A 17,255-nucleotide genomic window follows, 5' to 3' on the forward strand; every position below is an offset into this window, starting at 1 on the left:
TTCAGTATATCTGCTTCATCCCATCTTACTATTGAGCCTTCTGCTTGTGCCATTTGTGACAATACTGTGGCATTAGAACCTTTTCTAACATCATATCTGTGCTCTTTTATCCTTACCCCTAGATTTCTAGTAGTAACCCCAACATAATCTTTACTTATTCCTAACATCTGATTCTCGTATGGAATCCTATAAACGCTAGACCTATCTTCTTTCTTAATTAACCCTTTATCATTTAAAAGCAAATCGTTTAATTGCTAGATTTATTGACAAGATCAATGATAATGAAGATGGCCTAAGCTTAAAACTAGAGCAAAAAAGCTCGGTTATGATAAATTTTTTGGACATTAAGGTTATGTTTAGAGAGGGACGTATATCTACCGGGGTATTTATTAAACCAACTCATAGCCCACTTTATATTCCGGCTGGCTCTAACGATCCCTATAAATATAAATTAGCAGCGTTTAGAGCGTTAGTTAGGAGGGCTTTTTTATACTGCGAAAGTGTTATAGACAGGGATGCAGAAATAGAAAGAATCACGCAGGTAGCAGAAGCATTGGGCTACAAGAGGAATGTTTTAAAGGGGATTATCAATAAATTAGAAGTTAGTACCGATGCAGTACCTGGTCGTGGGCGTGGTCCATCTACATACACGAAATTTACGTACAACAAGCGCTTAGGAAGCATTATGAAAGAAATCGCACATATAAAGGATACAAAGATAATCTTAAAAAGAGCTCCGAATCTGTACAGAATTCTCAGAAATGATAAAGAGTTAATTAAGAAAGAAGATAGGTCCGGCGTTTATAGGATTCCATACGAGAATCAGATGTTAGGAATAAGTAAAGATTATGTTGGGGTTACTACTAGAAATCTAGGGGTAAGGATAAAAGAGCACAGATATGATGTTAGAAAAGGTTCTAATGCCACAGTATTGTCACAAATGGCACAAGCAGAAGGCTCAATAGTAAGATGGGATGAAGCAGATATACTGAAGCAAATACACTCCCCGACCTTGGCAAGAACGGCCGAAAAATTAGAAATCTATAAAAGCAAGCTTAAAGGGAATTGCATCAACGCAAGAGATGCCGAGGGGCTTCCTTCCGCATGGAAGTTTGCAGTTATAAACTTCAAATAAGAACGGTAGCTTTATTAATATGTATAGTTAAATGAAAAACTCTGTACAGCTTATTAAGCAGTGTTAATATTTAGTGTTATTAATTTGTTTATTAAGGCAGAGGTATTAATATTTTGTATACACTATTTGTTTGTTATATATTATTATTTTATTGTTAATTTTAGCAGCATTTTTACTAATTTGTTGATATTTAGAAACGTTATTGTGCTGTTAGTTACATATTGGTTAGCCGTTATATTTTTTGTATTTTGAACTTGTTGTTCTATTTTTTGCAATGTTCTAATTTTACCTGATGATGATCCATTGATTGGATTGAAAACGTTTGTGTTAAGAATAAATATCTCTCAGCGAGTGATCAGGTGCTTGTTTAGTTTTTGTATTATCTTCTGCTGAGCACGCTGTAAGTTGTTCAATTACTTACTGTACTATTTTTATATACAATTTTTCCATGAATGTAAATAAAAGATAACAGATTGATCCATAAATTGAGTTGGAAATCTTTGGGCTTGATAAAAATTGAACACAACATTCACATTATTTCTAGTTATGTTGCTGACATATATTTATAACTTATGTCATATAGAAAATAATTCACAATATAAATAAATATATTTCTACACAATAAATAAAAACACAAGATGCTAAAAATTTGCATAGAATAGACCAGCATTTCCCAAACTTTCCTACAACAGTATACTTTTCAAATCCTGAAATTTTAATGGAATACATTTCTGTGTCTATACTGTCTACTCGAACAAAGAGAGGAGCTATCAGAAACTACACCAGTATAATAAGTCCTATTAATAAACAAGGTCCAAGTAGACAGTATATACACATATGCACTACAAGGACGTAGAGGTAAAAAGTATTTAATGGAACACCTTGGCTATTTTGTAGGGTTTACATTGTAAATATAAATAATAAATAAAATTAATAAGTAAATCTAAGCATTAAGAAGAAAAACATTTATTCTCAAGTGCTAAAACAAAAAACGGAAAAATAGTAAAATAAACTAGCACGTATGTATGTATATGTATGTATGTATGTATGTATGTATGTATGTATGTATATATATATATATATATACACTAGTTTATTTTACCCAAAAAACATCAAAGCCACTAAGAATGTAATTGTAGTACATATATATTTTATGTACTATAAGAGTGCCATTAAATGATTTCTGGACAAATTTAACAGAAGAGTACCCTAGCATGTCAAAATTAGCTATTCTTGTTTTACATCCTTTTACAATAACATTATTTATGCAAAACAGGATTATCAAAGTATGGGAACAGATGTGACATTACACCAGATATGAGAATTCAACTTTCTAACTAATATTGTGCCTGATAACAAAATAACAAAAGAATTTGTAATTCACAGATGCAAAAAAAAGCATCAAAGTCATTTAAAAATGATATTCTACCATATATATATATATATAGTATATATAGGGGCACAATATTAGAAAGAAATCATTTAATGGCAATTCTTTGTATTTTTGTTTTAAATCAAAATCATTAATTATTGGGTTGTTTGGAAAGTAATTTCATTTTATCCACAGAAAAATAAATGCAATATTCTTATAATAAATAAATATTTTATTGAATTATATATTGACCATTTTGGCCAAATACCTGTTGTCATTGTTTCTGGTAGTAGCATGATTTCACATTCATAAAAATTTTGATCGTTGTTTACAAAAAACTGATCCAAGTGATTTTTGACATTGTCATTTCAAGTAAATGTCTTACAGTTAAAAAAAATTTGTATAGACCGGAACAAGTAATAATCTGAGTGTGCCCGATCTGGCAAATATGGTTGGTGTGATAACACATCCCATTTAAGCTATAACAGTTGTAAATCAACAGTTGTAAATCTAAGCTATAACAGTTGTAAATCAACACATCTAAGCTATAAAGTTACCAAACTTGTGTGAAATTTGGCATTATCATGGTAAAACACTACACTTTGTTTGTTGATCAATTCTGGCCTTTTCTGTTTGATGATATTACTCAATTTGTTTACTCGATGGCAGTACACTTTCGAATCAATTGTTAAATTGTCTGGTAAAAGCTCAAAAAAAAAAAAATTCTTTAAAATCCCACCATAGAGAGCATCTCTCGTTAATAACATGTGGAACCCATATATCGAGCTTTGAAACAAAACCAATTCATTTTAAGTAATAATTAACGGTTCAATTTAACAGATTTAATCTCTTAGTGATTTCACGTGTTGTTATATGGCAGATTGCTTCAATCAGTACCTTTTTTTGTTTTCATTGGCTTCAAATGGCCATCCAGAATGTATATCTTCGATATTAAAATTGCCAGAACGCAATTTTTTAAACCAGTTTTGGCACTGTCTTTCTCTCAACACATCATCTCCAAACATGTACCACAAGTTTTTTCTTGTTTGAACAGCATTTTGGTTTTTTAGTTATAAAGAAGCAAAATGTCAAAAATGATGCTTTCGATTTTCCAAATTTAATGGGTCACCGAAAAGAAAAAAAAAACAATTGTACAGAATCAAACAAAATTTTTTACAAATAAGCCTTAAAATGTCAGCTGTCAAATTATATAATAAAAATGTGGTTTAAAATCAAATTGGCTGATAAAAATACATCTAATTCCTCTAGTAATAAAAAAAACAAAATTACTTTCTGAACAACCCAATAAATCAATTAGATTTTCATAATCACTTGTGCTGAATCTTGAGTATTCCCCAATATTTTAAATTAGATAGAATAGAGCTGTTGAAGGAAAACAAGTTAAACATATTCTTTGAATGTTTGTTCTTATATTTCATATTATATAAAAATAAATTCCTTTTATGATTCGAGACATTTCACATCCTGTATATTTTTATCATTATAAAATAATCAGCTAGCTAATTAACTACAAATTATTCATCACCACCACTTTTTAATAAGGAAATTTCAAATATTTTTATTTCAATTAACAAACTTTACATTAAAAAAAAATAAAAATTTGGAAATTATTTAAATGTTTTTTTACATTGAATTCTGTTGTGGGATATTATAATTTTAATCAAGTAACTTTTCTTATAGCTAAGCAGTTTCAATTTAATCAAAAAATAATATAATTAGCAATATCAAACAAACAAAAGTTTTGACTAATTACAAGCTTTAGCCAGGAGGCCATCCCATTTGTCGACCTCCAAGAACATGCATATGAAGATGGTAAACAGACTGACAACCTTCTGGACCATCATTAATAACTAGACGAAAACCTTTATTAAGGTTTTGCTCCTTTGCCACTTTCTTAGCAACCAGCATCATGTGACCTAACAACTGAAATGAAACATGTAACATTGATAAAGTCTGTCAAAATAAATAATAAGGCATCTTTAATTACAATTATAATCCATAATTCAAAATATACATCCTTAAATTTATTTTCAATTTTTTTACATAAAATTACACTAAATTTAAATCAAGATATTTTTATTGAAATACTTAAATACCTTAATTATTATTTAGAATTGTTTTTATGTTCAAAACTGTATATATTTTTTTCTTTATTAACACAATGAATATAGTTAAAATTTATAACATATCTTAATAATCTGCATAATCAAATCATAATCAGTTTCTTCAGAGAAAATGTTGCATTGGCATAAAACATAAATCTAAAAATTTTCTAACTGCATAAAAACAGAGTTACAGAGCAAGAAACAAAGAAGTATAAATATTTGGCATACAGTAGAATCTCATATTAAGAGATCACAGAACACATCTGTAACTCAGAACAATAGATTTTTTTTTCTAGTCTCGACTACTGTAAACATTGCATTTTTTCAACATTTAATTAATATCCAGATGTTTCCAGGTAGTGAATTTAAAAAATATATTGCACACGGAGCAAAATATATGCATAATCATCATGGTTCACATTGGAAACTTAACTTTGCAGACATGCATCAGTGCCCTCCTGTAGTGCATTGATTAGCATTGAAAAGATACTTTCAGTTGTACTTAATGGGCAGAAAACAAACAAGACAGATGAGAATTTTCAACAAATCATGAAAGTCAAGTGAAGTGCTAATGAGCAATATATACTGTACTTTGCCTCTTTGTGCTATACAGTTTCCATCAGCTTTGTCTTACACATATATGGCATACTATACAATCTTGTAACATATGTGTTTCTACAGAATAGAGATATCACAAGACTTAATAATTTCAAGCACATGTATTTCTTATATGTAAGGGATTAAAAAAACAAATTTTTTTTGAACAACAGGTATTTTCATGGGTGTAAGGAAAATCCATTGTTCATAATGGAACAAATTCTCAGAACAACAGATGATTTGATTTTCAGCAGCCTGAACAATCCATCAAAATGACATTGTACTGTAAATATCAATCAAAAATGTTTAAAGTGTTAGTCTTTAGTACTACTGATTGATATGCACATATAATACCATATTTTGAAGTTTTATAATGATAAATGTTTTCTGATCTCCTATATACCATAAAACACTATCATAAACATATCCATCAATGAATCATATTTCTCTTCTTTGCTTATTCTTCTATTTCTTCATGAATTTGACTAATACAAAAATGTAATTCAATTTGCAATTTTCTGCTGTTAAGACAAGCTTTACATTATATAACATTAATATTTTTCTTAAATTTAATTGTTTCATTATTTATGAAACAATTGTTTAAGACTGTTAATGTTATATGCAAATTTATGATCAATAGTCAATTATTTATACTAGAAAGTCTATCATTACTGAAGTAAAATCAGTTATAAAATGATCCAAGACCAATCTTTGACCAATGATTAATCTTTCTTATTGATCCATGTGTCATCTTTACTTACAGTATTTGTATTCTAAATGTAAGAAATGTATTCATTCCATATGCTCATTCTAAAGCTCTCTACAGGAAATTATAGGAGCAGAAGTCATACACCTAACAAGATTCAATCTATTGCTATATAACTTGAGCATTATTTTGTTGCTAAACATTACCTTCTATTATAGTTATCAATGTTCTAATGAAAAACCTTATATCATCACCTAATTAAAAGCTTATTTTAAAATTTTTATGGCAGAATTTTTAGACATTACAAATATATATAGGATGTTATGAAAAGTCGTGTAACAGCAAATATTTAGTATTCAAATGAAGTGAAGGCTCCTAAAAACATCATTTGCTTTAATTTAAATTAACACAAAATAATTTATAAAACATTAGTTAAAAATTGGTTTAAAATTAAGGTTCAGAACATTCAATTGTTAATAACTTTAAGTATTTAAATCTCAATTATTAATACAAAAATTTTAATTTCTCAATTTGTTAAAAATTACCTGTTCGTCTTCCTCTTCACATTTTGATAATTGTGGTATAGCTTTTTTAGGAATCACTAAAAAATGAACGGGTGCTTGCGCATTAATATCATGAAAGGCCACACACTGAAATGTACAATTAAAATAATTAAAAAGAAGGTATAATTTTAAAAACCAAATAAGTAAATATGTAAACTAATAATTTTACTTAAATTAAAGTATACTTTGTAAAGAAATTGTAGACCAGAGCATAAAAGTCTCATTATTCCATCCATATAAAAATTCTTATTTAATAAATAATTGAAGCGTGCAATGCCATAAGGTTGTAAATGCCATTTTTCTCAAAATACGTTTTATTGAAGAAATGAATTTTAAATGCAATGTTTTTTCCTACAAAAAAATATTGTGGCGATAGTGGCACTCTAAGTGGCTATATTTTGAAGATGAATTTATGTGCAAGCCACGTGACTTTTGGCGCGTAAAATGTTACGGTTTACATTTACATCATTTTGTTATTCCAATTTGTAACACAGTGAGTTTTTTATGCAGAACCGGATAACTGAATCCCAGTTTATTAATAGTTAACCTGTATCATCGTATTATTTGATATTTAAAATGATATTCGGACTTCCATTAATCTTTCAAATTTGAAGTGTTTAAATACATTTTAACTTTTATTACACTAAATTAATACCTTATTGTCTATATTTTCCTTTATTTATCATAATTATATTACAATTGATAAAGATTACAGCCCAGTTCAAGTACCAAAACTGTGGGCCCAACATTGTTGAAGCCAGGAAGCAGTCACTAATAGATTATTGCCAGTTTTTAATGTTAAAATTGATATTGAATTTGTAAATTGTGTTTAATAATTTAAATGTAAGTTTTTGGTATTCAAAACTGTTTTTCAGCTGTAGAAACATTAATTTTATGATTGCTATTGTTTTTGGCATTTACAACTTTATGCACTTGCACAATTTTGGCATTTACAACGTTATGGCGCTAACTCTGTTTTTAAACTTTTTTGTTTCCTTACCATCATACTTAGGTGTTTGAAATTAAACCCAATGTTTTATTCCAAAGTGTAAATTGTTAAAATAATTTTTATAGCATTTGATTAAAGTTTGTTCATTACAAAAAGTGTTTTTTCTCTCTCCTGAAAAGTTTGTTTTTTGGCATTTACAACATTATGGCATTGCATGCTTCACTTATGTACTCATTCATAAAACAGAAAAAAATATATATAAATTATATTTGATGATCAAAGACAAAAAACTTTTTATTTGTAAATAAATTATAAGACAACTTTGTTTATTGTCACCTTTCCTTAAAATGTATTGTCCAAAGTATGCAAAGTGACAGATCTGCATGTTTTACAAAAAAAATAGTTAGCAAACCCAATGAGAATCAGTATAATAAACCTGATTCATTGATTCTAGTTAACTATTTTTATGTAAAATTAGTAATACAAGCAAAAAAGTCTTTAATACATAGATCTACATGTGTTTGTAATATTTTGAGTAAACATAAGACACTATACACTACATTATAATCATACCTCATGGAACAGAATTGTAAGAAGTCAAAATAAGGAAAACTTTCTATTTGTTTGGAAGACATTTATTTTTCATAGCACTCTATCAAAACATAAAACAAAGAGTATAAGAGCTGACCTCAAGCTTTTAACAAAGAAGCCATTAATTAACTGTCTAAACTTTTGGATTCTGAGAAAGCAAAATTTAATGTTACACTTTATCTTTTATTTGGAACAAATTACATATTTGAATTAATTTCAGTTCCATTTAATGCCTGTGTGTGTCATGGGCCTCCTTAAATTATCAGAATTTTTAGTGTCACAGCCAAACAAAAGAATTGAGAACTGGGATTTAAACCATTCATTGGAATGTTGATAACAGGTTTCAGTGGACAAGGCTTATGGAACTAGATATAAGCAATAAACAAAACATTGTAATAAGTGAAAACTGTACAAAACATTTCATACACTACGGCTATACAAACAAACAACTCTACTAAACCCAATACCTTGTAATACAAAAACCAATTCTGCTGCCCAGACCTCTGGTCCAAGTAGCATAATTGGCAACACATCCGCACAGTAAGCAGGAATTGCAAGTTCAAGTCCCACTCCAAGCCGATTCTTTTCTTCCAGTAGTTCTAAATTATTTAAATTATTTAATTAAAAATTATAATTATTAAATTTATTAAGAGATGGTGCTAATGTTTCCCTCTAGTGTCAAATTATTTGGTATTTGATTAATATTATAGCTGTTATTAGCCCAATAACATATGGTAGTAGTGGACGGATTTGATTTTACTGCTATGATTTTATATCATAATTGTAAAATCAAATCAAGTCAATTGTGTGAAGCTTGAAAAAGTAAGTGTATATATATATATAAGTTTCATTGGATAACATAAGTAATTCAATAGCAAGTTATAGAGTAGAGAAATTCTTGAAATAAAATAACTAACAATAGAAAAAAAACATAATAATTTATTCTCAACATAAAAGTCGAAAATAAAATAAAGCTAACAAGCAATTATTTATTGTGACATCATCACAATGTAGGCTGCAATTTTTAATCATATTTTAAATTTATTTCATTTAAAATATATGCTCTCCACCTCAAATTAGTACTGGTTTGCCCCTGTACATCATACTTTTCCTTTAACAATAAAGTCTTGCCAGTCATATATCTAAACCTCTCAAGAAAAAATTTTTGAATTGAAACATGACTTTTAATTTGCATCAGAAGTTCATATATATAGTTAATCAGGGCCACCTGCCCCTAAGGTTTCCATATCTAGTCTTGAATTTTATTTATCTAACACTGTTCTTGAGATTAAGGAAAGACAGATGAAGTGAAAATTTATAGGTCTATAATTTTTTAAAATTGCAGCCCAACAACACAAAGTGATGTTATAACAGCAACTAAAAGCCACTACAGTGGATTGATGCACTCTAGGGAAATTTTCTCAGGCCACTCAGGTGGTTTTTCACGTGTTAAAGTTACCCAAGCATCTCTCCATAAAGTTATATTATCAATCATATCTTCCAAAACCTAAGGTACTGTTGTTAACAGTGAAGATAAATGAAGTTAAAAAAATGAGTTCGTCTCTCAAGAAGCACATCCCAACTTTATTAGAGCATCAAGACTTCTCAAAAACAGGATTCAAAAATGCATAATATATAACCATCAAGATTACTAAACTGGCAACTTTCACAAACACAAACAGAGGAAACTTTGAATCAGCATCTCAAAACACAAAGGTATTATTTTTAGCTGATGCTATCTTAATGAAAGTGAAGCCATATAATCAATCAACTACAAAAGAAACATTTAGGATTACTTATTTTGTTAAATTTAAAATATTCAGATTTATTATTATGTTAATAAACCTTAAAGGTACTTATGGGTTAAGAGGATGCCAGTCGGAAATTGTGATCAAACTTGTGTTTTTTGAATGAAATTATCTAAATAACAATACACTAGTAAATTTAACTCTAAAAACAAGAAAAATTACTGTTTAAGTTGTAAAAATGAAAAAACAGCAAGAAGGATGATTATTGATATCGCTTCTCTGATTCCAGCAAACAGAAAAAACTGAGGATGCACGTTCTAACCAAACCTAACCTATTCTAATAATTTGGTTGCTAATAATTATGGTAATTTATTAGAATAGGTTAGGTTAGAACGTGCATCCCACTGTTTCCTTGCTGGAATTAGACGAGCCGCTATCTTGGATACCTAAGGTAACATTAACCAAATAAAAACTTCATTATTTGGAAAAATCGCAATTTCCGACTGGCGTTCTCTTAACCCATAAGTACCACATTAAATTTTACAAGTTTTGAGAATGTTTCGATTTTCAAATCAAACGTGTTCGAATTTCCTATTTCATTTTTCATAACCAAAAACCTTTCAAGCAAATTATGTTCTATTCAAGAATTGCCTGAAGAAGAGCGACGAATGTATTTGCAATTTAAACTTCTTGCATTAACTTTTCATTATCGCATCTCGGGTATCATCGAAAATGCGCCTTGCAAACTTTGTTACCGGTTTATTCAATTCTCCATTCAATTTATGAGAAGACAAAAGGAAAAATTACTTATTCATAAAACCTTTACCTTTTCATCCTCATAAATGAAATTACACGGTATTTCTTTCCGCAATATCTTTCCGAAGATAGTATCTCCGGACGGCACGGCTTGCTGCGCCTTGCTCACTTCCGACGCCATGTTCTTATTCCGCACGAGTAATTGCACTCTCGGTCTCAGCAAACTACAATTATTATTACTACATTACTATTTTTATTTTCTTATTCTAACTAAATAATAATTTAACTAAGTATTTGAATAAGATTATATAATTTGTAGGATGGCTTTCCTTTAGTTGTAAAATAATTTTAAAACGATAACGAGAGTAACAGCTGATCGGATCGTGTAGAAGTTGAACAGTATTTTACAATAAAATTAATAAACGAATTAACAACTTATAATAATATCACAAATAAATTTATCAGATTACATTATTAGATTTAAAAATCTTTTATGTATTACCCTAAAAACATCCATTAAATAAAATTTAACATAAACAATACCTAAATATTCGAGTAAATGCCATTCTTTAGCTGCAGTTCATTTCCACTAAATTCACATAATAATTTTTTCAAGTTAAAAGCTAAAGTTACTTTATTAATTATTAACAAATTACAATTGAATGATTTTAGAAGCAAAATTTATCAATCTAAATGAACTATTTGTTATCACGTGATATTCGATAGATAAGTTATCAACGTGCTTATTTTAATGTGTTAAAAAATTGTATTCATTGAATGAAGTACAGTATTCAATTTGAATGAATACGACTGGATGGCTGAGGTCAATTTTGCCAACTAGGGCAGTGCCCAAAATTCCTTTATTCGCGTACAATTTCTCACGTCATAAAACGTTTCAATAACACCTGGAAAATGTCTTAATAATTATATTAATGAAGTAACCTTATAATTATGTAATAGATGATTTAGTTTTCTAATTACTAAATACAGTCGAAGAAATCCAGCAATGAGTTGCTTAACTTTCCAGACTAAAAAAAATCTAAACTTGTGTGTGGCGCCATCTGTTAATGTTTTATTTTTAAAAAGCTTTTTATATTATAGTATTAATTATAACAGAGCAAAAAGCTTAATTTTGACTGTTGAGGTAAGTTGCTAACAAATTGCAAATACTAATAATGAGTGAAATCTTCAATAAGTCCAACCCCACTCAAGATATGAGAAGTGACTATCTGTAAACACCAAAATTTGATAGCATCAATCCCCTTATACACAAACCTTGGTAATGGGTTTATGAGTTAATAAGGGAGATAAAATCTGTAAACAGACAACTTGGCACTCTATGCCTACGTCTCAGTTTATATGGAGTATCAGCCTTTCTAACTTTATTTCTCCAATAGAGCAATGGTGTTAATATCCAATAATTCAGCCAAATTTTACTACTTGTCCATACACGAGGAGCAAGGAATAATGCCTTCTGGGAGGTCTTTTAGGGGTAACTGACTCTTATTCAGGTGTTGCAGATATCGAGAAAACCTGGAAAAATCCATGTGGCCAGCCCATCCTGGTGAGGCACAAACCCACAACCAGTGGCGTAGCGTGGGTGTCAGCCGCCTGGGGCGAAGGAAAATTTCGCCGCCCCCTTATTTAGGTATTTTTACAAGATATTATTTATTGTGAAATTTTGCCAACCCCTATAAGTGACGCCCGGGGCAGGCCGCCCCTGCCGCCCCCACTATGCTACGCCACTGCCCACGACCCTATCCCAGTGTTCAGGTAATGGAACCGATTGGCGTACTGAACCACGGTGGCCATCTGTTCCGGTTTCAGCATGAACATTTATATACAATGCAATCTATTGAATGATCATATATTTTTCTTCTTTCTTCTGCTACACAAAAACAATCTCATCTCATTTTCATTTTTAGTCATCCAGAAATTCTTAGTTTTGTATCTTTTAATAAAATTTATAATTTTTCAATCTAAAAAATAATTTTGTTAACAATTATAGTTGATAAAAATAGACTATTATACATATACAGTAGTATACATATAACAGTTTTAATCTATTATATCAAAATAACTTTGGATGCTTTATTAATCAGCAATACAATTAATTGGGCTGCAATTTGAAAAAATTGTAGACGTATAAATTCCCAGTGTCATCTGTCTCTCCATCCAACTTTCCTTAATCTTGACAACAGAGTTAGATGGATGAAATCAGAGACCAGATATGGAAATCTTAGGGTCAAGGGCCCCGATTAACTATATATGAACTTTTGATGCAAACCAGAAGTCATGTTATTTCAATTCAAAAACTTTTTCCCTGAAAACAGTTAATAGATGTACAGCATGAGTCTATTGTTAAAGGAAAAGTATGATGTACAGGGACAAGCCAGTACTAATTTGAGTGGAGAGAATATATTTTAAATTAAATTAATTCTGTTTATTAAAATAATCTTGAAAAACTTCAGATTATAAATTTGAATTAATAAATACCATCTACGTATTGTAAATAAAATCATAAATTTGATTTAAAAATAAACTTCATTTACCAAAAAGTACCACCATTTATTTAATAAACATTAAGTCTACAGAATTATGCAGTCCTTTGAGCAATATAAAGTAAGTACAAATATCAGTTGATAATATTTGATCCCAATTTCAAATGGAAAGTATATATATGTATATACACACGCATGCACACACATTTCATAATTATATTACATATATTAAACATTAATAAATTCTACATATTTGAAAATGACTTTCATAAGAATTGTAATACAGTAAGTATAAAAATATTTTTAATATGTATTTAATATTATTCAAAACTTAATTTTAAAATATTATTTAATTCTCTAAATTAAATAATATTCCATTAAAAGATTATTATTATTGTTGTTTCAAAAATTTTGAATATTTCTTTGTAATAAGTTGAAAAATAAAAATGAATAAATTTATATTAAAATGTAAAAAAGATATTGTACATTTCTCTTTCAATGCACGATATACAGGAAGTGATATATTTTTTTTCTATTCATTTTAAAATTTTATAATGTTACATGTTATCTCTTACAATGTGTAAAAAATATATAACAATTATAATAATCAATTTTAATCTCTGAAATTAATATAACAACAATATCTGTTTACTGTTTAAATTTATGACAAAAATAATCATTATCCTGGCATAAAACATGTTTTAAATTGCATGTAACAATAATTCACCCTTAGTTCTTTCTACAAATGAAAGATTGAGCAAATAGTAGCGAGGTTGAGGCTGAAGTTTTAAACGCAAAAACGTGTACGTCGGACGTTCAGCACCACTTTCCTGTAGTCCTAGAAGTTTGACAATGGCATTTGAAATGTCGAGTATGATTCCACTGACTTTCCAAATGCCATTGTCAAACTTCTAGGCTTACAGGAAAGCAGCACTGAACGTCCGACGTACACGTTTTCGCATTTAAAACTTCAGCCTCAACCTCGCTAGTAATAAAAATGGATAATCCTATGGATAAGAATTTAATAAACAGATGACTATAAATAATTATGAAAATATTCATTATATATTAATACAAAGAACATAAATTTAATTTTAATAATCAACAAATTATTAATAAATATAATATTAAAAACTTTTAATGTTAAAAGATTAGTTTTTTTTTATTCATTTAAAAGTTTATAAAATGAGTATGAGCATTTTTATTTAACAATTTTTATATGTAAAACTGGATATTAGATATTTTTGGAAAAATTCCAGATATCTAAATTATTTGATGTGATAACAATAACATATATACAAGTTCCATATCATTTATGAAAAATATTTTTCATAAAATTTAGCTATAAATTTCTAAAAAAATCTCATTACTATTCTAGAGTTATTTTTAATAATTAAAAGCTATATATAGAAAATGACTACAATTACTTAACAAATTGATTAAAACATTTATACATTTTGTACTTTAGTGTTATAATTGGTTAATAAAATTGATCAATTTTTACCATTGAGCACAGGTCAATATTCAAATACAGTAAAATGTCTCTAAAATTCAATAAAACTTAGGCTCCAAGGAGCTGGAAAAACTTTGAGTTACAGATGATTCGAGTTAGAGAACAATAGTGTAAAAAATGCCGATTCTGAATAGATTTATATTTATATTTTTATCTCTCTTGCATTATATAAAGAATCTTATAGGTTTTTTTTTTGTTTAAACAACCCATGTAATGCCTTTCAGTAAAATGTTCAATGTAACTAATGGAATTGAACAGTTTTGCAAGTACTTCTTGTTGAGATAAAGCAAGAGGACCTCTTGCTTTGCACTGCAAATGGGTGTTGGACAGTAGATACAACTGTCCGAAAATTTCATGGAAATCCGATAATTAAGATCACTGTGGACAGAATAAATATTAAAATTCGAGTCAGAGGAATATAACATAAATCAGTGTTGAGAAACCATGAAAAACTTTGACTTGGTGAAAATTCCAGTTGGAGACATTAAATCTCTATGCTATTCCATTGAGATCTATCAAGTGCTTCATTTTCTTTGAGTTAAAGAAATATTTGAGTTACAGAGTTAAGAGAAGTTTTACTACATTTGATAAACTGTTAACATTCCTTTGAATCAGCAATCTTTATATTCAAATAATTTCAAGTTTTATAATAAAATGATGAACATAAAATAAAAATCATAACAAATACATATGAATTTGTTATTTAAAATTTAGATGATTTTACATAATTTGTACATTTAAACTTTGAAATATACATTTTGTACTGTACCATACATCCCATTATAATTAAATTGATTTTTTAATTATACAGCATATGCAGTTTTTCGTTTTGTAACTTTTTAATTTTTAATTATTATTTTTACAATGAAAAAATAATTTTATATAAAAGAAAAAAACTACAAATATGTTTCCTTTTATATAAAAAATATAAATTATTAATACAAAATAATTGAATTTTTGTTTTTTTTTTATAGATTTTTCTTTCATATTACTCATTTCAATTTATATATTGCATTATAATCAAGTAGCTAACTAGTTAAATACACTTTGGATATTGCTTGCTTTGAAATAGATATCAGCATTAGAAATAAACAAAATACATAGACTCTGCTTATTGTAATCACTTTAGGATTTTCCTATACTGATAACATTAAACAGTAAAAGTAAATAATGCTGATTAGTGGAAATTCTGATATTAAAAAGACATGTTAAAACAATTATAGAATGTCAACTTGAAAATTTATTAATTCTAATTATTATTATTAACTTCTGAAAGTTAATAATGTTTTGACAATGCTAATACTGATAACAATGAATAACTGATAAGAATATCTGTGATTACAATAAGGGGATTCTACTATATGTAATATTTTTACACTTATTTCTCAAAGTTTACCATTATATGATTTGTTTACAATAGCTTTTCAATATTTTATATTGTGGAAGACAACAGCACATTCTAAAAAAATATGGTTCAAAATCGTATTTTAAAAAAACCACTAATTTAGCATGCAAATATAATAAATTATTGTAAAGTTACAATCCTAAGGTTTAAATGTGAAAAAAAAAAATATATATATATATACATATATACAGTAGAGCATTGATTATCCGACTTAATTGGGGACTGGGGTTGGTCGGATAACTGAAAAGTATGAAAAAATACATTATTAGTGTAAAGGTCGCCTTTGGCGGCCTGAGTCGAAGAAACCGCCCGACTGAGATAATTGCTCCCACCTGGAGCCGGGGCCATAAACGGCCGGAAGGATCAAAGGTGTAGCGTCTCCACTTAAGGGTCAATGTGTTGGCCACGTGCCGGCCAGCTTGGGAAAATAAATGTAAATAAAGCACGGACGCAAATGTAAGCTACGTCGGCGGGAAATAGGGCGGACGTCTTTGAAGGCTCTAAGAAAGGGAAGGAACTGATTGGTCGCAGGAGGTAGTAGCAGAATCCCTTAAATTGGAAGGGTGGCAGAAAAACGAGGAGAAAGGGCGAGAGACCGGATACGTGGTGGTCTCTAACACTAGGTAGGCCTTTGAGGCGTATAGAGAGAGTGTTCTCCTCTTGGAAAGTCCTCTGGAAAAAGGTTGGTGTAGAGACGGACGGCCACGCGGTTAAGCCATCTCCGGAAAAGTGACTCGTGTTCCCCGGCCAGACAAGCCGACGTGCGGCATCACAGCTTCGGTACATTAGCGTACGTAATGTTATTGCATAGTGTACATCTTTGTAAATATTTGTAAATAAACTGTATATAACTAATTATTGAGTGTGGAGGTGTGACTTTCCACGGACCATCTAACGGACAATCTCGAGGCGTAAAGAACAACTCGGGACGGAACATTTGTAAAGATCACGTGACGAGTAAGAAGGATCTTCACTATTAGTATAGTGTATTAGGCCTGGTTTAAATACTAGCCTCCCTTTCATGGTCAAGCCAGTGCTGCCAGCTAAAACATGCAAAAATTTAACAAAAATAATAATAAAGTAGCCAAGACATAACCAAATATTGTAGCACCACATCACTAGCAGACATTTGAATTTGCTGACTAGAACACGGTTGGTTAACCGATAAGTCGGTTAATCGGGGGTCGGATAATCGATGCTCTACTGTATATATTTTCACAACAGATTTTGCTAATTTTCATTCAGCAAAATTTTGGAAAATTTTCATTTATTCATTCATTAAGCAATCTAACA

The 17,255-nt window shown here is 29.2% G+C and overlaps 2 protein-coding genes across 2 annotated transcripts; one reads left to right on the top strand and one right to left on the bottom strand.

The window, feature by feature from the left end:
- Positions 1–352: 352 nt before the first annotated feature.
- Positions 353–1,135, top strand: LOC136988796 (uncharacterized). The gene has a single exon (XM_067286759.1). It carries the CDS (start codon positions 353–355, stop codon positions 1,133–1,135), a length of 783 nt encoding a protein of 260 aa, XP_067142860.1.
- A 2,924-nt stretch (positions 1,136–4,059) lies between these two features.
- HINT1 (histidine triad nucleotide binding protein 1) lies at positions 4,060–11,225 on the bottom strand. Its single transcript, XM_067286922.1, has 4 exons — positions 11,087–11,225; positions 10,614–10,767; positions 6,482–6,586; positions 4,060–4,451 (listed from the first exon to the last, which is right to left on the bottom strand). Exons 1-4 carry the CDS (start codon positions 11,107–11,109, stop codon positions 4,287–4,289), a joined length of 447 nt encoding a protein of 148 aa, XP_067143023.1. The 5' UTR covers positions 11,110–11,225; the 3' UTR covers positions 4,060–4,286.
- Between the last annotated feature and the right edge of the window lie 6,030 nt (positions 11,226–17,255).

This window comes from Centruroides vittatus, unplaced genomic scaffold (genome assembly GCF_030686945.1).
Source record: "Centruroides vittatus isolate TY-2023 unplaced genomic scaffold, ASM3068694v2 scaffold_386, whole genome shotgun sequence".
Classification (NCBI taxonomy): Eukaryota; Metazoa; Arthropoda; class Arachnida; order Scorpiones; family Buthidae; genus Centruroides; species Centruroides vittatus.

Coding starts and splice junctions, on each gene's coding strand:
- LOC136988796 (XM_067286759.1), top strand. CDS start 353: ATGTTTAGAGAGGGACGTATATCTACCGGGGTATTTATTAAACCAACT.
- HINT1 (XM_067286922.1), bottom strand. CDS start 11,109: ATGGCATTTACTCGAATATTTAG. Junction 10,768..11,086: donor GCATTTACTCGAATATTTAG/GTATTGTTTATG, acceptor TAATAATTGTAG/TTTGCTGAGACCGAGAGTGC. Junction 4,452..6,481: donor GTGAAGAGGAAGACGAACAG/GTAATTTTTAAC, acceptor GTTTCATTTCAG/TTGTTAGGTCACATGATGCT.